This window comes from Prinia subflava, chromosome 9, assembly GCF_021018805.1.
Source record: "Prinia subflava isolate CZ2003 ecotype Zambia chromosome 9, Cam_Psub_1.2, whole genome shotgun sequence".
Classification (NCBI taxonomy): Eukaryota; Metazoa; Chordata; class Aves; order Passeriformes; family Cisticolidae; genus Prinia; species Prinia subflava.
Window position 1 is genome coordinate 13,513,529 of NC_086255.1, and position 23,118 is coordinate 13,536,646.

General features: G+C 56.7%; 2 protein-coding genes across 4 annotated transcripts; one reads left to right on the forward strand and one right to left on the reverse strand.

The window, feature by feature from the left end:
• Positions 1-4,927: 4,927 nt before the first annotated feature.
• Positions 4,928-9,165, forward strand: HPS6 (HPS6 biogenesis of lysosomal organelles complex 2 subunit 3). Its single transcript, XM_063405472.1, has 2 exons — positions 4,928-5,294; positions 5,582-9,165. The coding sequence occupies exon 2, from the start codon at positions 5,583-5,585 to the stop codon at positions 8,028-8,030; it is 2,448 nt and encodes an 815-aa protein (XP_063261542.1). The 5' UTR covers positions 4,928-5,294; position 5,582; the 3' UTR covers positions 8,031-9,165.
• Positions 8,868-22,352, reverse strand: LOC134554681 (prominin-1-A-like). 3 transcript variants are annotated; one of them, XM_063405469.1, is made up of 25 exons: positions 22,049-22,352; positions 20,955-21,168; positions 19,762-19,817; positions 19,332-19,537; positions 18,796-18,916; positions 18,584-18,647; positions 18,084-18,173; positions 17,633-17,823; positions 17,472-17,546; positions 17,108-17,171; positions 16,726-16,885; positions 16,332-16,484; positions 15,742-15,865; positions 15,493-15,584; positions 15,185-15,269; positions 14,934-15,077; positions 14,616-14,684; positions 14,335-14,424; positions 14,155-14,208; positions 13,743-13,823; positions 13,387-13,455; positions 13,201-13,290; positions 12,830-12,942; positions 11,921-11,938; positions 8,868-11,532 (listed from the first exon to the last, which is right to left on the reverse strand). In XM_063405469.1, exons 1-25 carry the CDS (start codon positions 22,346-22,348, stop codon positions 11,481-11,483), a joined length of 2,775 nt encoding a protein of 924 aa, XP_063261539.1. In that variant the 5' UTR covers positions 22,349-22,352; the 3' UTR covers positions 8,868-11,480. The 3 variants fall into 3 exon arrangements, with proteins under 3 accessions (XP_063261539.1, XP_063261541.1, XP_063261540.1); XM_063405471.1 differs by lacking the exon at positions 22,049-22,352 and adding an exon at positions 21,359-21,519 and having other exon boundaries at positions 20,955-21,172; XM_063405470.1 differs by lacking the exon at positions 22,049-22,352 and adding an exon at positions 21,359-21,496.
• Positions 22,353-23,118: the final 766 nt, after the last annotated feature.

Consider the following 23,118-nt stretch of genomic DNA (forward strand, 5'->3'; position numbering starts at 1 on the left):
GCTTCTCTTCTACAGGCTCTACATTAATTTTAAACTGTCAAGGGAAACAAGACATTATTCTAATTTAGAAACATAACTGGAAACACTGAGAAATCTATTAAAAACCAAATCAAGAGTGATGTCACTTTTAGCCTAGGAATACAAATCTGGAGTAAGATTGCACAAAACAATTTTCCTACTAGAATTGTAAGCTTCTGAACCTAAAACAACTGCCAGCCCCAGCATACAAACACATCCATCAGTGTGCTTCTAATTGAATTACAGCTAACGAATCCCAATGTCAAAACTAATAAACTAACTCTCAGTGCTTCTAGGTCAGCATTCTCACATCAAATGTGTACGTGAATGGGAGAGGATCAATAAGCTCTGCTTAGTCCCTGGATTTTCAGAGCTGCATTTTAACCCCTTTCCTACATTTCCAGAATGAAAAATCGAAATACCTCAAAACACAAAGGGTGAGCACCACAAGGATTGCATGATCATGTGAAAATTCTAGTCTCTGTCAAATTGGGTCTTAGGATTCACATTCTCTCAACCAAAGCTGCACAGAGCACATACAAAGACAACTGCTGGAGGCAAGGATTAAATAATGTTCTTGTTTATAATTTGTTGTTCTACAAATGAGCATATGGAGGAGCAAGGAGAGAAACGTAAATCTTGCCTTTCATGCCAACGCTTTATTAGGCTGTGTTTGTTTCATGACCTATGATGATCAGGTCATACAAATGGTTTTTTCTTTTCACTTTATGCAATTACATTTTCTAGATGTCAGAACGACTAACAGAAAACTGCATTTTGCTAATGGAGACCTTCCAGGCAGCTGCAGAAAACAACAGTTAAATGTACAAAACATTTATAAATACTTGTAGAGGTGTCAAATTGTCACGATGCCTTGACAGCTTATAAAACGACGACACTGATGGTAATTAACAATTTTTCTTTAAACATCACATTTTAAAAGCATCAGTGGATTTTCCACATTTTAGGTTCAAATGGATAATTTATTCTGTCAATAGGTCATTCCCATTAACACATGCTGCTAAATGAATCCTGCTGTACTCACTGACTGCACAGGAGAACTGCCCCTCAGGGCCAAGAGAAGCATGGGGATTTTTAGAACAACAAATACTTTGCTGTGCAGCAGAAGATCCAAAATGCTTCATCTTGACTAAAAGAAAACTTGACAGAGCACGAGTCCTGGCAGCTCAAAGGCAGGAAGATAAAAGCCATGGCAGACACAAGTTCAGGCAGACTCTTGCCTTATCTCTCATCAACCCCAGGATCAGCTGATCCAGTCAAGAAGAGATGAGCACATCCACCCATTCACCTCCTTTCTGTTTCATTTCAGAACTCATAACAGAGATTCCAAGCAAACATATGACATTCCAATGAACACAGCTCTGTTAGCTTTTTGTTAGAGTAGCCACAGGGAAAATGAACCTGGTATTTTGAGTCTGAGATTTACTCAGACTTGTGCACACTGAAAACGGCTACACAATGCTCCACATTGTCACTCACCTCCCGTACAGACACATTAGAATTCTATAGACAGTCTTGTAATAGCAAAAATACTGTCAAGAGGATAACACTAATGCACATCTACACCATAATGACATCAGGATCCAAAACCTCTAACTTGTGTAATCTTGCATGCAGACCATCAAGCACAGCACTTGGCATTCAATTGCCTTGGCTAACAACCTGAAAGTTTTCAAGATTATAAATCCAGGTACACAACCCCCACGTGCAACCAAACAGGAATAAGTGCATCTTTTTCAGTGTGGACCCCTCACAAAATATACTGTAACACTTCTTGGCTAGACAAAAAGAATACAGACGACACAGAATTGTATTTTCACATAGGACTCGCTTGGCAAACCATTTATCCACTACCTGGAAAAGGCTGTGCAAATGATGTGATCTGTATTTGTTTGTTAATGTCAAAGCCCTGAACTTCAATCAGATTTATAAAGACTCTGAGTAAGAACTGAGATACTTCTGCTTTTAGAATCCAATGTCCCTTGACTTCCCAGAGCTACAAGATTGGACTCACTTGTTCAAACTTTTCAAAGGCAGCAGTTGCCTCTTCCCTCCCAGAGTGTACACACCTGGGACTCAGTGTGATCACGCTTTGCCTTGCAAGGTGTTCTGCAGGTACAGCACTCAAGACTAAAGGAAAGTTGTTCAAAAACTGCCTCCATCATGCAAGAGGCAGGGATAAACCCCTGTCTAGAAGTTAACACATAACTTCTAAAGCAATGTGTTACAAGCTAAGTACTCATTGAATTCCTCAGTGAAGTACCAAGAAAAACTTGCACTTAATCCATGTGATGCAGTTACAACACAGGTCCCAGTGCTCATCCATTGCTGGAAGCAACAGACAACCTGCACCCAGCACAACAATTTATGAATCCCAGTGCACAGGGAGTGCCTGGACACGGTTCCAGCTCCTCTGTTAAAACCCCCAGGACCACCCATCAGCAGCCCAGCAGACCACTATCGAAAACAAAGACAGCAAGAACACACAGGGCTAGATTTTGTCAAGGCTTTAGCAACCATCATGGCCAAATTTCTGCCATAAGCCCTTTTGCAGCCTATTCTCCACAAACTCTTGCAGTTACAGATTGTGCAAGTACATCCATACTGCTTTTATATTCCATCGTTTACAACTTCATTTGTGTATTGTCCATTGGAATAAAAACTGCTCAAACTGTGCTTTCCTCTGCAACTGCAAGATGCTGAACCCACCAAGGGAAACAGTAACACAGCATACAAGCTTTGGATCCATGCTGCAGAATTTCCAGGTGCCTTCATGCAGTATGTAATAAGAAACATATTCTGAGGGCATGCTGATGACAAATACCCCATAGAGATCCTACTTCTTTTTCTGCATTACAAAGCAACAACCCCAGCAGTCACAGTATATACATTTTTACTAGAAATTCCTTCCATCCCACTCAGAGCAGTGTATGTGCTTCTACATAGTACAATCTGAAGTTACATCACTTTTGACCTATTTTTCCCCCTTGCAAAATAGGAAAAGCAGCTTCCTAATGCAAATACAGCCACATGCCACCTCCCATTGCACCTGCTTTAGCAATGATATAAAAGAGTAACATTTGAGCTACAATTTTAACACTTCATCCATAATTGCATTTAATTTCTATCTGTCCAGTTAAAATAACACCCAATCCATCAACTTCACACCACCAACTAGCTACACTTCTTCCTGTCACGTCCATCTAGAGAAGCTCTGCATACTTCCACCAGCACCTGTTCACACCTTTTTCATACAAGGTAACTTTTTCATTTCACCACTTTCTCTCAGTATTCCTGGCTACCATGACCAGCTCTCTCATGTCAGAAAATGACTTTGGGTTTTCACTTTTCGAGCCCTTTAGAACCCATCCCACATAGTTTATAATGAAATATCCTGCACTGCCTTTACACTCCCACTTAAAAGCTCATGTCACTCGCAGACTTTTTCAGATGCCTTCCTTCTGAAGAAAAACACTCTCCCTGTAACCTTCCCCTGCCCTTTTCCCATGGCTTCAGCTGATGGTGTGGATCCAAGGCCTGTGCTGAATACAGTGCAGCTGCATGACCTCGGCTCTGACTTCTCAGGTAACTGTTATGTTCTAAGAAGCTGCACAGCAGTCATGCCAAGATGAGAAAGGTGGAGCTGCAGAGTAACATTTTTGAGATACAGACCATCGACAGCACAAGTACTCAGGAGTTAAAAAGCAAATATGAAAAGGTGTAAGTTCAAAACAACAACAACAAAAAAAAAAAAAAAATAAAAACAAAAAACCCTCAAAGATAGGAACCCAGAATATAGCAACTCAGCAACTCTGAGGAGCAGAGGCTGACCCTTCCCCTCCTAACGGAGGTCTGAATGGCTGCCTAGTGTGTCAGCAGGGGGAGGGAGCAGATGAATGCTTAGCCCAGCAGCTCATTAAAGCCTCACTTTTCCTTTTGTGCATGCCAGCATTCAATAACTGTTTAACATTTTTACACTGTATATACCCTGCCCACGGTATCTCTTTGCACACAGCAGAAGTGCCATAAATGATACAGTGGATCAACCTATTACTACCGCAAAGCCAAACTGCTGTCCTTTTCCTCCCCTCAACATTCCTCTTATGCATTTTTGTCACACTTCTTACTAGAGTTCAAACAGCTGGTGAACTGCAATCACCACGCATCGCAATGATTCAAATTATCTAATCGCTTTGCATGTTTCACCCACCTGCTCACTCTAATCGGCTCTCATCATACATTCAGATCAGTCTCTGCTGAGGAGCAAACTTTGTTACAGCGACATACGCAACAGGGTTTGACCGCGGCCGCAGCTTGCTCATGCAGCAAGTGCCTCTGCCTTCAGCATAATAAACACTGCACGCTCCCACTGCTTTACCACTGCTTGCTGCTCCCCTTTGCTTTGCCCATACAAGTGTTAGGAGAAGGGTGAGGTAAACCAGGTAACTGGAACGATCAGCGAACGCTCTTTCTTTTCTTAGGAGTTATTTCGAGCCAAGCCAGCCGGGGGACGGCGCGGCCCACGAGCAGCCGAAGGGCAGGGCTGCGGCAGGCCCCGCGGCCTCCTCGGGCCGGCACCCGGGGCACGCACCGGGGCACCGCGGAGTCACCGGCGGGAGGCGAGCGGCGCCTCCCGCCGCACGGGCCGCGTGCGGCCGCTCCCGCTGCTGACCGGGGTGGGCAGCGAGCGGCCCTGGCACGGGGTGCCGCTACCCGGCGAGGCCCCTCGCGGCGGGGAGCGCGTCCGCCCCGCGGAGCCCTCCGTGCGGCGGAGGCCCCGGCGGCGGAGGGGCAGCGGGGGCGCGCCCGGCCCCGCGGGCGGGTCCCGCGTCCCCCCGCCGCTCCCGCACTCACCTGCGGGCAGCCGCTCCCCGCACACCGCGCAGGCGCCGCGCCTGCGCCCGCCGGTTCCTCGCGCGGCCGCGGCTCCCGCAGGCGGGGCGGGCGGGGCAGGCTCCTCCCCGGGCCGGCCGGGGTCGGCTCGCCCCGCGGGCGCTGACACACACGCATACGCGCACGCACCCCGGTAACCAATGGCCCCGCCGTCTGCGGGGACCCGCGGGTCGCCCTCGGGACGCGGCCCCACGGCCCAGCCCGCACCGGCGGCGGAAGTAGGAGCGGGACGGCCCGCGGCGGCGCGGAGCGGCTCCGCCCGGAAACCCGCGGCCCCGTGACTGCGCAGCGCTGAGCGGAGCTGCCACCGGCCCGGGCCCGGCCCCGGCCCCGGTCCCGGTCGGCAGTCGCCGCCGCGGCAGGTGGGTCCCGGCGGGAGGAGGACCCGGCGTGTGCCCGGGGCAGCGCGAAGTCTCTCGGGCGGCGCTGGGTGTGCGGGGAGCTCCGGGTGCGGCCGGTGTTCGGGAGCTGCTGCCGCGGAACCGGGGCGCCGCGGGGGGGAGGTGCCCGAGGGGTCGGTGGGGCTCTCCTAGAGAGCCGAGGGAGCAGGGTGCCGGGGAGGAGGGTGCGGCTGTGGCTCCGGGAGGGAACTGAGCGGCGGCTGTGGCTCCGTGCCCCGGCCCGCCCTGGTGCACGCTGTCGCTGACAGGATGAAGCTGCGGCAGATCTCCGACTTGAGTGACTTCAGCCGAGGCCACTGGCTGCGGGAGTTGCTGTGCCGCGGGGAAGAGCCCAGCCGCGTCCAGTCCAGCCCCGACGGGCAGCATCTCCTGCTCCTGCAGAAGAGCCGGCCGCCCACCCTGTCGCGCGTGGTGGCCTTCCAGCGCCACAGCATCGCTGGAGCCGACCTGGAGAGGAGCTGGCAGCCGCCTCAGCCGGCCCTTGCGGGACTGCTCTTCCTGCAGAACCCTGTGCTGCTGGGCTCCTGGGTTCTGGCCGTGGTGTGGGAACACGGCCGGACCGAGGTCTGGCACTTTGTGGTGGCCGTGGGCTGGCAGCTGCTGCAGACACTGGAGCTCTGCCAGGGTGCCCGGGCACGAGTCGTCTCTGTGTGCAGCCAGGGAGCCAGCCTGGTGTGGTGTGAGGAGAGGCCGCCGCTGGGTGCTCACTCGGACACGAGCAAGTGTGCCTTCAGGTTCTGTGTCTGTGCCCGTGCTTTGGAGCTGGGGGAGCAAGGCGTGCGGCTGGGCACTGTGAGGATAGTCCTGCACAACAGCCCCGAGTACCAGGTGCTGGCCTCTCCCCAGCACGTCTTCCTAGTGCCTGCTGCTGCTGACTTTGCCACCACTTCCAAATTCCTCCTCATCTGGCATCCAGACAAGGCAGAGTTCACCATCACAGCCCCCTCTGCAGGCTTCGTCCATAGCAAAGTGCTGCACTCCAGCAGCGAATCAGACTTCAGGAAGCTTCTGCTGGGTTCTGTGGGCCTCCTCTCATGTTTTGCGCCTCTGGACATTCACACCTCCTCTGTGTCCAGCAGTGGGGGTCTGCTGCTGGTGAGCACAAAGGGTTCTGTGAGTATCGTGGAGCCAGATGGGACACAGAGGCATATCTTTGACCTGGAGGGCGGCCCCTTGGCCCAAGGGAGTGCTGTCCAGCTGAAGACCTTTGGCGGCATCTTGGCCTGTGTGCTGGCTGGAGTACTGTACCTTGTCGACCAGAACAGTGGAAGGCTTGTAGAAAAGGAAGTCCTGAGCATGAAGGAGGTGCATTTCCTGGAGTCCCAGGGAGAGGAGGACAGTATCCAGCTCCTCAGTCAGACTGGCATCTACAGCTTTAGCTTTTCCAAACCTGAGGATAGCAGCAGGCCTGAGCCGTGCCTGGTGGAGATGGTGTTTGAGGAGGCCTGCAGATATTACCAGAGGAGGAGCCTCAGCAGCTCCAAGCTGACGGTGGAGAAGTTGAAGAAAGGTGGTACGTTCCAGGCTCCTGTGGTCCTCGCTGCCATCCTGCAGCACACCCTCCACCAGAAGCAGAAGCCAGCCCGAGGCCTACAAGACACTTATGCCAAACTGTTGAGCACAATGAGCCTGGAGCTGCAGAGCTACATGAGCCTGGAGCTCCTCAAGGCTTGCGTGGTGTGTGCCCCAGAAAGTGAGGTAGAAAGCTACTGCAAGGAGCTGGTGGAGCAGGAGGTCAGCCGCATTCTGCAGTCTGACATGGACAAGGACAACTTGGCCTATCTGAACTCTGTCTTTGCCTCCTTCCCAAAGGCTGCCTGGAAGGCCACAAGGAGCTGCCTGCAGCTGCAGCAGAATGGAGATGGCCTCTTGGTAGCCAGGGCCACCCCAGAGGTATGGAAGAAGGTCCTGTGTCAGCCACAGCTGGAGGAGGTGGGTCAGAATGGGATGGCCCCACTCTTTGAGCTCATTTGTGCCTCCTTCCTGAGGTTCAAACCCAAGTGGTTGCCTAGCTTTGTGGAGCTGACCCAGCAGTACGTTAGCAGCTCATGGTCCTACAGCAGCAAGGAGGGCCCAGAGGGCCGAGTGCCACTGTACAAGAGAGCACTGGGAGTGCTGGCCCGAAAGAACAAACACGGTGAGGCAGATGAGGAGATGGAGCTGGAGCTGCTGCTCTGCAGCAAGAGGCCTAAGGCCGTGCTGCAAGCACTGCACCTTCTCATCCGTATGAAGCAGTGGCAGCGGGTGGTGGAGGTGGCAGAGAAGTTCTCCAAACTCAGCCCCTTGCTCAACAAGGAGATATTCATCACACTGCTGGCTGAGTTTGCCCAGCACCGGGAGCTGGACCCTTACCAGGACAGGCTGTGGCCGCTGTGCCCCCCTGAGCTCTCTGCCTCAGACATCCTCACCGTGGTCCTGCAGCACCTCCCTCATTCCCAGGAAGACCCAGTGCCTTTCTCCAGCGAGGGGAACCAGCTGACTGTGGGCTTGCTTAAGCCACTGCTGCAAAGGGTTGTGCAGCGTCCCAGTGTCCAGGATGAGATGTACTCAGACGCCCTGCAGAGCAGCACCTTCCCCCCTCCCACCCCACCCCGAGAGCACAAAATCCCCTCAAAAGCAGTGGCTGATGATGTTCCTCAGCCATCCATGGTAAGGACTTCCTCACCCTCAGCACTGCTACAGGATGACAGTGTATGAAAGGAGGAAGGACAGTGTCATCCCAAGCCCTGGGTGCGCAAGGAAGGGAAATCCTACCTGTGCTGGCAGTATGGAAGTCTGCTCCTTTCTGAAGCATCCCTGCAGCAGCATCTCAAAGAGCCTGTTGGGTGGCTGGGGTTGGGGGGTCTCCTCTGAGCCAGGGCAGGCTTTCTGGTTATTCCTATCAAGTGCAATTGTGTGTGTGCCAGTGCAGGAGCAAATGCCAGGTGCATTTGCAGATGAAAACGCTGGCTGCACTAGAGGACTACAGAACTGCTCCATGCCCAAAGCACTTTGTTTTCAGTTTGTTTGGCTCCTTTTTAACTCTACTTGTACTTCCCTGATCCTCTAGTACTGGTGGTGGAGTGGTAGGCAGGGATACACAGGCTTTCCCCCTCATTCTCTGCTCAGTGAGTTGGGTACCTCCAAGCTCTGCCTGTGAGAAATGGGGCATGTTTCTTGCAGCTGAGTCATTGAGTCCTGCTGCTTTGGGCTCAGTCAGATGCTAAATGCCAGTGTGGCCCAGCTCCATGGTGCTGGGGGTCCTAGCACACACGCTGGCAGATGCAGCACTCCACGCTTGTCTCGCCACAATTCCTCTGGGATCAGTCCTGTAGCTGTGACTGATTGCAGCTACTTAGCTGAAAAGAGCAGCCTAATTCCCTTATCTCTCTGCCCCAGACAGTACCCAAACTCTCTTCTGATCTGAGAAGCTTGCAGCAGCCTGTGTGAGCTTGGGGCTGGCCCTGCCTTTCCTTTGTGGAAGCTTAGATTATGCTGCAGGACACCCGAGCCCTCTGTTCCCATCTCCTCTACCTTTGCCCTTTGCATACAAAGGGGCTTTGTCAGGGTTGTCTGGCTCATATTGTGCCTCTGTTTGCAAAATCAATGTAACTTGAGAGCAGTTTGTGCAGGAAGATCCAAGTTCCAGCCTCTCTAGGTGCCCGGTGCCTGGCTCCCTCCACCCAGGGAGGGAGACCCTGGCTGTGGCTTTGCCCCTGCATTCTGGGCTGTGGTGTAAAGGAGCTGTCTGTTGCCTTGTTCGGCTGCAGGAGATTCACCTGCATTAATCCTCTTGAGAGTGGTCTTAAGCGTGGGAGACAGTCTCCTTTTAAAAATAAAGGTTCCTAAAGCACTGCTGAGGTGGTGGTGGATGTTATGACAGTACACACCCTCAGGAGGAGGGCAGTCTGGTTTTGCCTCTGGTGAAAAGGGGCCAGGCTCGTCTCTCTGGTGCTGCCCAGCATGGCTCACAACTGGTACAGCTGGGCTCAGGGGGCATGCCCAGATAAGCCCATTCCCTCTGTGGTACTAGCAGGAGTCTGCACAGGCAGGCTGGAGCATGTGTGCCACAGGGAAGGGCCACCCAGGCCATGCACAGCTGTGGCTGGGCCCAACAGAGAGTTGAGGAAGGGAGGATTTTTTCCTCAAGATCTTCAAATTGTCTATTCTTTAGGAAAACTAGCAACAGAGGGCACCTGGCTGGCCCAGCAAAATCCTGCTGCCAGGCACCGTCAGAGCTGCCGTTAGATAGATTGTTGTTTGTGAAACCACTGTACAGATGTGGCAGGGTCTCCCCCAGAGAAGGGCTTGGCTGTGGAAAGTCCCTGTGGTGGAACAAGGCCTGGCAAAGAGGAAGAGGAACTGCTGCAATGGTTCCCTAGAGTCTGTCTGGTTATTGATGAGCCCTTCCTTGGTGGGGGGCCTTGTGCTTTGGCCATGGGGCACTGTGAGTTTCCCTCTCACTCTGACAGCTGCCATGCACGTAAGCAGAGGGAGCGTGGCCTGAAAGGAGAGCTGGTGGCATCCACTGTGGACATTTTTAATGGGTTGTCCTTGCCTCCTCTCCAGGCCGCTGCTGGCCTTGCCTGATGCTGGTCTGCTTGGGAGGAGGATGATGGACCCCAGCACCTCTTAGAGCCATGGCTCCAGGGATTGGAACACTGGCCTGGAGCTGCACTGAATGGGGAGCTGCTGAGAGTAAGCCCCACGCCTTGGCAAAGGCTGCGCAGTGGTTTGGGGAGGACACCTGCATTGCCAGGGATGCGTTTGGGTGCAGGTGGCCACAGTGACACAGTGAATGAGGGTCAAGCTCTGCCTTCCAGCACTGGCTGTGGAGAAAGCAGAGCAGGGAAGAAGCAATGCCCACAAAGCCAGCAAGCAGAAGCTGAAGCCAGCAGCAGTCCTGTGAGCTAGCATCCCCAAGGCACAGCAAGGGAAGAGGAAGTGGGGAGCATGATGCAGTAGGGACAGCCTGAGGCTTGGGGGTAGAAGCCTCCACATATGGGCCCTAGACAAACAGGAAGTAGTCAGAATTATGGAGGCTGAGGGTCCAGGGCAGAGGGAAATGAGACAAAACAGAGCTGAATGTTTTCCAAGGGGTTGCTGGATACCTCACTCCAGCAACCAGGAGGGTGGACATCCCTGGGGGAAGCAGGGGCCAACCCAATCTGAAGGACAGATTCAGCTGACTGATAGGCGAGCGCAGGGCTCTCTCTGCGGTGAGACTCTGCTGGGGGAGACAGCAGGAGGTAAGGATGGTGCAGCTTCAGATAAAGCCCAAAGGAAAAACTAGCAATTAGATCTGAAGGCAAGTGGAAAAAGCAATAAAAAGAAATGCACGTAGTGGAGGGGGGAGCTGGCTGGCCTGGCCCTCTCACTCAGCTCCAGAGAAACTTGGACTTTGCAACAAAGGAAGTGAGTCAAGCTGCTCACGTATATCCCCTGTGCCTGACACGGCTTTGGGGATGGTCCCTGCGCTTGCACCAAGGAGCAGCACAAAGCAATACCTGAACTCGCCCCCAGGCTCTAAACCAAGGCACCCTTGGTTTATCTGTGCATGCAGCTCCTTCTGTGCAGAGCATGGGGTGTGCAGGGGTGGGCACAGAAATACTGATGCCACCATATCTTGCAGAGGGAAGGAGGCGTGGGCTGCAGGCACCCCATAAACTCACTGGAAATCCACAGATGAGACATACTAAGGTTGCCAGAGGGAAGTGCTGTGCTGGGGACAGCTTGGGGTGGCACTTCATGGACAGGAGGCTCTTTGTGTGCCTTGTCCCAGGGAGGGACCTGGCACTCACCCAGTCAGAGGTGCAAAGGGCTGCCCAGTGAGGGGAACATCACCTGGTCATGGTGACGCTGAGCAGTGATCCTGTATTGACCCATAGGCTGGGCAGAGCACACTTGGGAACACCAGAAAGGGCCCTGTGGTCCCAGGCACAGCCTCAGCTTGTGCCAGCAGTGGGGAACCCTCCAGCCCCTAGCCCTGTGCAATTCCATCACTGCTGGACCTGAGGAGCACAGTCACATCCCACAGTGCACACAAACACACCATTTATTGTTTGACACCAAAAATTACAGCCTTGGAAAGAGGTAGGCTCCCTGCAAAAATAAATAGTTAAGTGAGGGGTTCTGTCCATTTCGTCCTCCATCTACAGGTGACGGGGGCTAATGCCTTGTAGAAGGCCTGGGGATTTTGTAGGAGTTGAATGTTGGTGGCCTGCAAAACCAAGATCACATGTGTCACCCCCAGCCACAGAGGGGAGCAAGGGACAGCTCAAGATGCACTGGAATGGTCAAGTATCATCCCACTCCTACCACCCAGCCCCACAGGAAACAGGATATGGAGACAGCTTTCCCAAACCCACCAGCTTGGGAGACCGGGACCAGCAGCACCTCCAGACTTAGGAGTGTGGGAAGGTGATAGGGAACACCACAACTGCATGCACTACGAAAATCCCACCTTCACAGCCATGCCCTGGTACCAGCACACTCATTGGTCTGCACTCTCTCTGGTCTCCACTCCCCCCCCCTCTGTCCCCTGACCCCTCTGTACTACAGGGGCTGCCCCCACCCCACACAGGGACCTGGCAGTGTAAGTAGCTTACATCTCAAAGTCTTCATTCCTAGAGGGGAGAAAAAAGTGAGGACAGTGTTAGTGGGGCAAGAAGATGCCTTGTGGACAACCCAGCCTTTGTGGGACAAAATCTCCCATGGGTCACAAAAGGAGAGCAAGATGCTGTGGTCCCCTCCACCCTGGCTGCCTGATCTGTACAGAGACCTGGGCTCTTACAGGCCCCCAGAGCATCAGTGCTCCTTCCCCAGGCAGACAGAGCAGGGCCCCAGGCTCAGTGGCTCAGCAGCACCCATCTGCCTGTGCCTCAGCTTCAGCTCCCTGAGGTTCCTGGGCAGCTGAGCCCGTGTCTCCAGCCAGCTCAGAGGGGTGGCAGGAGCTGAGGAACCCCCAGCACAGCAGCTGCACCACAGGGCCACGATTTGTACCTCAGGAGTTGGGAATCCAACTAGAAACTGCTCACTGCCCTCAGGGATCAGTGGCTGTGCTGGTGGTGGAGCTGCCAGGCAGAGTGCCCCAGAGGGCTGGGGGGCAGCCCCAGGATGTGAGCAAGCACTGCACCCTTGTGGCAATGCCACCAAGCATGCAGCACACTGCATCCTGCACAGCATCCAGGTGCGCTCCCATGCCAGTGCTCCAGCACAAAAATGGTGCAAAACAGAGCGAGCCAGGTGCTGGACTCGAGCCAGGCTGGGGCTATACAGCCCTGCCATGCTCCTTCCTCCAAAGGGGATGCACCTTTGCCCAAATGGGAGGTTCAGAGCTGGCAGAGAAAAGCTCCAGAACATCCCCATGCTCAGATGCTGAGGGCCCCAAGCCGCCTCTCAGGTTCTCCCAGCCCACGTTACTTTAGCATGAGCCCCACAGGACATGAAAGACAGGTGGCAGGGGGACCCTGTAGTGCAGACCCAGTGTAGTCACAGGGGGTGGGGCTGCTCCTCACCTGTACACATCGGCAATATCCATGCGGCGGTAAAACTTGGCAAGTCTGACAGCCAGGATGATGCTGGGCAGCAGGAAGAAGGTGCACCAGCCCAGGCTGAACCAGAAGGCATTCTGCATAGGGTGGAGGAAGAATCAGTGGGTCCAAAGAGCGACTGGGAGCATCTCTTTTGCTCCCCAATGACCATCCATTCCTTCTCAGAGCCTGGCCTTTCCTCTTAGCCACAGCAGTTTGCTGGCAGAAGCTGAGAACTGCCTCCTGTGCATTCCTGATCCTTCCCTGCATCCCTCTTCCAGTGCATGAGGAGGACAAGAAGACCTCACTGCCACCCCACACACGTGTGTCACTCTACACACCGCTGTCCCACTCACCACAGAGTCCATGATATAGTCACAGCCAATGACCTCCACATTATCCAAGGACTGAGCTATGGGCTTGCAACGTGCCACATCTTCTGTCACCTGGAGACATGGTGGGGACAGCACGTGTCAGCATCCACCAAGCCCTGCAGCTCATTCTCCCCTTCTCTCCACCTCACTGAGGAAGGCTCAGCTCACCCTGCTCTTGGCCCATAAAATGTAGGTTTCGAAGAAATCCAACAGATGCTCCAGGAAGGCCCATGTCTCCTGGAGGGGAAAGCACAGAGTGGAGATGTTGCACCATGCCCCATGTCCCCTCCATGTCACGATCAGGCCTTTCAGACCACCTCAGCCCAGCAGTAATAGGGCTGAATGCTTCACCCCACACCAGTCCCTTGCTAGGGAAGGGAAGGGAACACCCAGGGGTGCAGGAGACAGCCAGGGAAGGCGAGCAGGATGAGCAGCCAGACAAGGTTTGGCTTCCCTGTATAGAGGGAGGTCTTGGTGAGGGGGTCTGGTCCATGTGACCTGGCAGCAGGGCAAGGCAAGCTCACGTTCTTGATGATGTTTGGCATCTCCCTCTCCAGGAACTCCTGGGTTTTGTTGACTTTGTCCAGTGCAGCTGTTGTCTGTCCCTGAGGTGAAAGGTGCTCTCAGCAGTGTGATCTAAGTGGGGTCTGCACTTCAACCCTGCACAGCAGCAATCCCTGGGACAAAGCCTCTTGGAGCTGTCACATTCCCAGCAGTCACATGCTGGTAGTGCCAAGTACCTCAGGTGGAGGGAGCCTGCACCTGGCAGGGGCCATGGCCTCCCTCCCTCTACCCCATGAACAGCCCCTGCAGCACATGAAGAGTCCCACAGCAGCCCCCTAGACTGCAGGTCAGCCCCACCACCTCCACTGCAGGACCTCAAGGGTGCTTTGCAGGGTGCCTGGGACCAGCATGCACTCCCCTTGTGCAGCTTACCTCTACCTGGGCAGCTCCTCTCTGCACTGAGTGGATATTCTCCTTCAGACTTTGCTGGGCACAGAGAGAAGACAGGTCAGAGGTGCAGACCCCACAGCTCAGACAAGACCCTGCCAGCAGGCTCTAAGCTCTAAGGAAGCCCAACCCAGCATCCCCAGGACATCCTCCAGCATCACTCACCAGTGGCCCAGAGAAGCTTGCCTGCATCTCTTTTTCCAGCTCCCTCAGTCTGTGAGCATCATCTTCCAGGTCCTTCTTCACATCTGTGTCCTGGAAGAGCCACAATCAGCTGTGCCCAGCTCTGTGCCTCACCACAGCCAGCTGATGAGCCAGGCTGAGGAAAAGAGCTGGGCAAGAGTAAAGGGCCTCCCCTGCCCCCCCAGGCAGGCACAGAGGAGCCCTGCAAACCAGTGGCTTTGGGGACAGGGTGGCTATGGCCCTGGGGTGTCATAGTCTCTCACTTCTTTTGCCAGCTTCTCCAACTCTGCAGCCAGATCCAGGAGGCTTCCCTGGGTCACATTCTTATCCAACTGGAAAAGGCAGAGACAGAGCCATGAGAATGAAGAATGGGGTTCACAAGGGGAGCTTTACCCCTTATACCCCTTCTTTGTGGGGCAGAGTGGAGCCAGGGCCTCCTGGGCAGAGGATGTGCCTTGTTACTCTAACAGGTTACACAGATGGCAGAGGACTCCCACAGCAGCAAAAAGGAGAAAGCAGTAGACCTCTTCAACCCACATGCAATCCCCCCAGTTCTCAAGACCAGGCTACACCCAGCACACCTGCTCCAGGGTGAGGGTGAAGTTGGGGGGCTGTCCGGCCTGACTGGCACTCAGCAGCAGGTCTTTCTGGCTCTGGCTGAGCAGGGAGATGGGGCCTAGGGTGATGTTCACCTTCTCAAAAGCTGTGTAGATGTCTCCTGTGTACTGCCAGAGAAAAGGGGGCCATGATGGGACATGTGCTGGCCCCTCACTGTCCCCTCAGCCCTTGGTCTGGATCTCTGCCCTCCAGACCCTGGCACCCCCACGCTCACCTTGCTGATATTCAAGAGCTCATCCAGGGACACGCTCTGTTCCAAGTGCAGAGTTTGCCACAGGGATGCATCTTGCTGGCACTGCCTGCAGGATGGGGGCATGGGGTAGAGAACAGGGCAGACGAGGACCAAGCCCTCCCAGGAGCATGTCCTCACCTGTGCAGGTAGGTTGCACCTTGCTCCTTCCCTGCAATCAGTGCCTACCCACAGCCTGGGAAGGTAGGACAAGCTGCCCTGCTCCTGGAGAGCATCTGAGGGTATTGAGTAGCTCTACCCTGACCAAAGACAGTGTCAGGGCTGGGGCCCACCTGTATATCTCTGAGAAGTTTGCCGTGTCACTCTTCAGGCCCAGCAGCTCGGAGAGATTGAAGTTAGGGATCATGCCAGGGGTGTCCAAGAGCTAAGAGCAAGGAAAGAGATGCAGAAACTAGACATAGGGCAGGGCAGGACACCTTGGAAGAGCATCCTAAATGGCTAGTGCTGCCTCTGCTCCACCAGCAGTCCTCATTTAGGCAGCAGTATCTTCAGGCAGGGCTGTTTCCCCACAGCAAGCTTACCTGGAGGAGCTGCTGGTTGTGCCAGGACGCACAGAGGAACATGTAAATGTTCCCCCCCAACACGAAGATGATCATCACCACCAGCATGAGCAGCCAGGAGAAGATGAAACTGAAGCCAACCCCTCTGCCAGGACAGAAATGCCATCAGTATCAGCAGCCCTGTGGCCCAGCACTGATGCTGGCATTGCCCCAGCAGAGCCCAGGGGCTGCACACCCCTCACCCCCACAGCTGTGGGAACACCCCCCTTCCCACAAGCTCGTCCCTGTTCTGCCTTCAGACTCCAGAGCATGACCAGGCTCTGCCCTGCAGCCTGGATTCCAGAAAAGCTTCCCACGGCTTTGCAAGCCAGCACTCCCCCGCAGAGCTGTGGGACCCACGCACACACTGCCAGCCCTCGGGGCAAACAGGTTCCCTCGAATGCCTCTCACCATGTTTGACCTTCAATTCACCACCTGCACGGCGAGTGGCCACGGGGCAGGCCATTAAGCTGCAGTAATACGCTGATTTAGGAGCTGGACATTCCCAGGCCAGCCCTGCCCACCCATCCCTGCGCTCCCACACACGGCCTTGGCAGCCAACTGAGCCTCACGCCATGAAGAAGTTCCCGCCAGCATCGGAGAGGCTGCTGCGCTGTGTGGGCAGAACACCTTCCTTCAGCCCCAGTGGCCCCAGCAGCAGCCCAAAAACGTTGCAGAGCACCACCAGCAGCACCGTGCAGCACAGGAGGGCACACACGATCAGCCTGGGGATCAAACAAAAGGCAGGAGTCAGGCAGCAGAACCTGGAACCCTGAGCTGCACCCTACAGTCCACTGGCTGCCTTCATGGGGAGGAAAAAAGGTCCCAGAAACCACAGCAAGGAAGGGGCATGTGTGCCTGCAAGGCACAGCTCTGACTACCCTGCACCCACCATCCAGCAACTGCAGGAGCAGGAGCCTTAAAACTCTCCAGATGGTGGAGCCAGGGCCGCAGCCCCTCGCCCACCTGAGCCCATCCCAGGCGATGGTCGGCTCCCTGTACTCTTCCAGCACCAATGTGGCATCGTTTATAAAGGCCCCAACTTTCTCCTCCACGTCCAGGAGTGGCAACTCTTCCTGCAAGCTTCTGATCTTCTGCCTGATGAGGCCCAGCTGGTCCTGGCTCTCTGCAAGGGACACACCGACATTGTGAGCTGCTGCCCAAGTCCTGCAGGGCAGCAAGGACTCAGAGAGGACAGGGAAGGGGCAGTCATGGACAAGGATGACATTGGCATGATGGCACCTGGGGACAGCCAGGTCTGTAGGGAAGGCCTCCAGGAAAGAATGGCTTGAGAAGGGAGGAGGGAACCTTAGAAGAGGGACAAGACAGCACACAAAGCCCTGCTTACTTGCCACCACTTCCTGGGACTGCTCTTGCACCTTGTCAGGGATCGTGCCCAGCGTTCTGTTAACCTGCATCCAGGGGAGCACAGCAAGAAACTCACATCCCTGCCTGCAATCCAGGGCTGAGCAGCACATCCCCTTGTCCCCAGATCCTATAGCACAGGACAGCCAGGCTCCCCACAGAACCCAGTCCACCCTACCACTGTGCAGGGATGGTTGGGACAGCGAGCAGACCTCTGGCCAGCCCTTCCCTCCATGTCACACACTGAACTGCTGACAGAGCTCTTCCCAACCCACTCCCCATCAGCACAGCCCCAGCAGTTGCAGGAGCACCTAGCTTTGTGCCTGGGTGAAGGGGACAAGTCTTACCTCCTCTAAATCAGTCTCTATATTTGAGTCAGAGACCTCATGCAGTGCCTTCAGCTGCTGCTCCACACCTGGGATCTGCAGGAAAGAGCCTGGGGTGAGGGAGCTGTGGGGGCTGGGCAGGGGCTGCTGGGGCCCCTCACCTGCACCCTGCCCCTCCTCACCGTGCTGAAGTTGGTGGTGAAGGCAAGCCCGTCCAGGGACACGTGGCTGCAGGGGGGGCCACAGTTCTGCAGGGTGTGGTTGAGCCTGTCCCACAGGCTGGCCTGCCGCTGGCTGTAGTTGCTCTGCAGCTGCTCAAGCTCTGAGCGACTGATGGCGATGCTGCCAAAGGTGTCCTTCAGCATCTCCATCCCTGGGGAGACAGCGGGGAGCTCAGGGCCTCATCCTGCCAGTGTGGCAGGGCCTCGTTCTCACCCAGCTGAACCTCAGGAACCCATGAAAAAATGCAACATAGGGGCATGCCCAAAGTCATGGCACTTGCCCCAAGATGTGGTTGGGAGGCCAAAGGGTCCCAACTCCAAGGGAGCCTTACCCAAATACGTGCCTACCCCATCTCTTGGCTCCAGCATTCCCCTGAGTCCCTTGGCAGCCTCCCAGGGGTGGGGCCAGTACCTTGCAAGAGGCTCTGGAGAGATCCCAGAGCCCCATCCATGCTGCTCCTGATGCGTGAGGTGATCATACTGCCCAGGTTGGGCCCAATGTCTGCAGAGGTGGGAGAGGTGGTGTCAATGACAGGATCCCTGCAAGGTCCTGGGACTTTCAGGAAAGCTGGTGAAAACACTGATACCACCAGCACCCCTCCCTCACCCCCCAGGTGAGGGGCAATGGGGATATCCCCACCCTCCCACCACCTGCATCACCCTTAACAGAGAGGAGCCTGAATGGGGAAAAGCAGCAACTGGAGCAGAGCTGGAGCTTGGAAGAGCCTCCAGACCCAGTCTCTTTAGACATCCCCATAGGAACCAGCCCAGTGGCCCACAGGATCAGCAACCACCCAGAGGGCAGAAAGATAAACTCACACAACACCCCCACTGCTCCAGAACCCCCAACCCTGGAGCAGCTCGCCACAGGGCCATGGGGATTCCCCAGCCCCTCCCGTCGCACACTCTCACCCTGGAGGCTGCGGTTGGCGTAGTCCAGTGGGACGTCACTCCTGTTGATGATAAAATTGACTTGCTGTAGGGACAGAGATGTGGTGTCAGTAACAGTGGGGACCTTTCTCTGCTGCCAGCCCCTCTGTTGCCCTTCCCCAGGGGACTATTTGGGCTGTTCCTCCCGCCTGGCCCCTTTTGCCCCCAAGATGTGGCAAGGGGACCATGCGTGCCTGAGGGATGGAGGCCAGGTAGGTGTGGACGTCTTTCAGAGTGTTGTTCACATTGGGGAAGGTGCCCTTCACAGCCTGGGAGAAGCGGGTGTTGCTGATGAGGGCGCAGACACTGCCAGCCCTAGAAGGGAAGGGTGGCAGGGTCAGCACGTGGGGAGATCAGTCCCAATGCTCCCCCCCAACACCCTCCAAATCCACCCACACAGACCCCAGCCTGCAGGGTCTGGAGCACACCAGTGACCTCTGCTTCCAGTGCATCCCAGCAAGTGCCCTGCACTGGGGAACCAGAGGAGGGACACAGGAAACTGCGGCACGGGGGACCCGGAACACCACAGGGAAACTGTTGGGAATGGTCTGCACGGTGCCAGTGCGCAGCCCCCCGGGGCCAGCTCCCCACTGCTGCCACTTCCTCTCCTTTGTCCCGCCGTGCCGGGATCTACTAATGAACAATGGCAGTTTCCTGGCCCGGCCAGCAAGCGCCGGCATTTCCAGGCACCCCTGGGTTCCATCCGGAGCCTCCCGGCCAGCGCACTCACAGGAGGAAGGCGGAGACCAGCAGCACGGAGGCGCAGAGCGCCCGGCGCCGGCAGCGCATCCGCCGGCCCTGCCGCTGGTACATGCGGCCCCCGCAGTTCCCACAGCAGCGGCAGCAGCAGAAGCAGCATCCCACCAGTGGCACCAGGATGATGAAGAGGACTCCAATGGCCACGCAGATGAGGAAACCCAGTTCATAGAGCAGCAGCTGGGAGAGGAAAAAGGAGAGGCAGCATAACACTGGTGCCCCTGAAGGCTCCTCAGCTCTGTGCACCCTCTCCAGACCCAAACAGACGAAATGGGTCCCCCCAGGGAGCAGAACATGTCCCCTTGCTGCTGCCTGGCGACCAGGGCTCAGCCTCAGAGCAGCACCCACCAGCATCCCCCAGCCCACGGCGGTCTGCCAGCTCCCCACCCCAGCTGTCTGCTCACCTCATGGATGTCCTCCCGGCTGAAGTCGCTCTGGGACTGCTCAAAATTAATCAGCTCTGAGAGACAAGAAGCACAGAGGGCTGTGAACAAGTGCTGGGCCCTGTGGGGCTCCACAAGAGGGCCCCAGACCCTGCTCCCCCAGAGAGGCACTCCCAGCCCGAGGATGCAGCTCAGACCAGCTCTGAGTACGGCATTTTTCTCCCTTGCAGCTGCCCTTCCCAGCCATCACATCATGCAGCCTTTTTGCACCCAGGAAAAGTACTGCCAGCCCCAGGCTCTCAGGGGTCCACAGAACAAGGGGGTTCCTCACCACAGTGGGCATAAGGGACACCACCCTGGGGCTGCCCTCCTGCAGCCCAGCCCTACAGATATGCCCAACAGCACTGCAGTGAGGAATGAGCACTGGGCCCACTGCCATGCAGCTCTTTCATTCCCAGGGCTCTCCCTGCCTGTGCCCCATGCCCTCATTACAAGCCTTGGTGGCACACTGGGCACATGTACCGCGGTGTCTGTGTGACACAGGTCCACAAAGCCACATGTATCAGCCACACCTTTGCTAACACATTGATGATGAGCAAGGGTTGAAGTCAGTGCAGGAGGAAGCACAAGTAGCAGCAGCCAGAGTGGCATTTCCCTCCAGCTGGGCAGCACTTGCCCCATGAGTATCGGGCAGCTGCAGGGTCCTGGTATCACCTGTGCCAACCTGCAGCTGCATCGGGACAGAGCTGTGACAGTGACAGGAACAAGGGCAAGTGCTGGCAAGCAGGGAGAGCACACAGTGCTGCCACTGGCACTGGGACACACTGCTCTTGATGGCCAGCAAGCACAGAGGGCTGCAAGGCAGGCAAAGACCTGCAGGCAGAGTGGGGTTTGCTCTGCACATTTTGGGGGCCTAGGATTAAGATACCTGGAGGGAGGATGGGGCAGGATTCTGCAAGGTGGCATTAACAATAACACCTGACCTGGGGCCCAGCTAAGATAGCCTCACAGTCGCTATGGGACCTGAGCAGGACACAGCTGACAATCCTTGGGATCCCACTCCTGATTACGGCAGCCATATCCCTCTTTACCCGGTACCCCAGGGTTTCAGTGCTGAAAGGACAGTCACCACTGCAGGAAGGCTCACATTTAACGGGGACCCTGCAGCCCCCTGCAGCCCCCAGCCCTGATAGCCCCCGCCGCCATGCACCCACCTGTGGGCAGGGGGTTGGGCTGCACCAGCCGCAGGAAGCCGTGTGCCATTGTCACCACTCCCGGCGTGCTGCTCCCAGGCGCCTCGGGGCCAGGGCCGTACGTGGGCTCCGAGATGTTCCCCAGCTCCATGGCAGCAGCTCCTGTGGACACCTGGGCACCGAGAGGAGCTGCCGGTGTCGTCGGAGCAAGGGACGACCCAGCCTGCCCAGCCTCCTGCCTCCGACCAGGAAACGCAGAGACAAAAAATCAGGCACCTGCCCGCTCCTGCCCGGAAGGAAAGAGCTGCGGGAGAGCACCGAGGAAGGATGGGGAGTCCTGCGAGCAGCGGGGTGGGAAGCCAGGCGGGAGGTGCCCACGAGGGAGCGGGGGGCTGTGGGGGATGAAGCGGATTCAGAGCACTCACCCCGTCCTCTGACACCTCTCTGCACCCACAGCTGCGGCAGGGTCCGGCCGCACCGTGCCAGCGCCCAGCTTTGTGGTTTGTTTAAGTTTCAGCGCTGATTGCTGACAAGCTGTTTGCCGGGGCAGGCGGCGATGCCGGGATCGCCCCACCCTACCCCTTACAGTTCTTGGCACCCGGCCACCTCAGGCCGCCTATCTACACCGGGGTCAGGGTCATCACAGACGAGTCCCGACGCAGGCATCGGGAAGAGTCCCTCTCCCCGCCCTCCGCTAAGCTCCCCTGCCCGCGCTGGTTTCCTCCTGCCCCAACCCAGGGGCTGGGCGGCCCGGGGTGATCCCAAGGGCAGCTGTCCCGCCCGTCCCGCCCCACACCATCTCCATCTTTTCGGGATGGGGTGCGTTGAGCCGTTGGCAGTTTCAACACAAAACCAGCTGTAGCAACAGAAGCAGGTTTTGCATCTAAAAACCTTCCGAAATGGGGCATTGCGGCAAACCCGGCATTTTTCACATGCGTCCTCGTCCCCCCAAGCGGGGAACAGCCTCAGGGGCCCACTGACAGCCTGTTTTCTCCAAGGCTCCATCCCCTCCCCCGCGCAGCTTTCCCACGCCGCGTGGCTCCATCCCCCGCGCCGCCGCCGGAGCTCCGGGAGCCGCAGCCGGGGGCAGGAGCGCGGAGGTGCCGCGGACGCACCCTGTGGACGCGGGCAGGTGCCCCGGGGGTCACGTCCCGGCAGGCGGAGCTCCCCAGCTCGGCACGGCTCCGCACCGAGCCCGCGGCGCGGGCGGCCCGGGGAGGTGCGGGAAGGGCCGGGCAGAGCCGCCCCTTCCGCCCCGGCCCGCCGGGGTCTGTCCGGGGTGGGCGGCCACCCCGGCCCCCTCCTCTGGCAAGGGGGAGCCCTCCGCCCCAGCCCTCCCCGCTGCACCTTGGCACTCCTCCTCCACAGGGGGGGCACCCCTGCTCCTGGCCCCAGCCCTCCCCGACATCCTCCATCTCCCCCCAGAGCCCCCGGCCCCTGCCCTGTCCCCCATGGGAAAGCCTGCCGCTCTCAGGCCCTCTGCCTGGAGATGCTCCCTCCTTGTCTAAGAGAACCAGGACTCATCCCACACTGCCAGAGACACTGCTGGCCTCTCCGGCAGCCCACCCTGCCACAGCACCCTTGCCCGGAACCCACCCTCACTGCCCACCTTGCCCCTGTGCCGCCCTCAGCTGTGCCCTGCACCCCCCCACCTCCTGCCCCGGAGTAGCTGGAGCCCCCAGCATGGTCCTTAGCCCGTGCCCTGTGTCCCTGCATGGGATACCACAGGCTTTTGGACAGGGCCCAGCAGGGACTCTGGGTGAGCTGCACCTGAATGACCTTTGCATGGTGGGATCCCTGGCACCACCAGCACGCAGGGCTTGCTCATCACCACCTCCCAGTTACTGCTTAACTGTCCTTGGCACAAGAAGGCATGCACTCCGTGACCTCAGGTGAAGGTGGCACAGGGAGGAGGGCAGCCCTGCTTTAGGTTTTCTTCCTGGTCTGGCCCATGCTGGGTGCCAGAGTGTCATGTGGGACCCTCTGGCACAGCACTGGCACTGGGACAGGGCAGCAGAGGACACAGATTTATCCCAACAAAAGAGAGGGGGGAAAAAAGCAACAACTAGTGAGTTTCTCACAGCATTGGAGCTGACGTGGAGGAGGTCTGGGGCCTTCACAGGTACCCTTGGGCTTTCCAGGTCAGACCTCAACCCCGAAGTGTTGCCTTGGGGCCCTCCAGCAG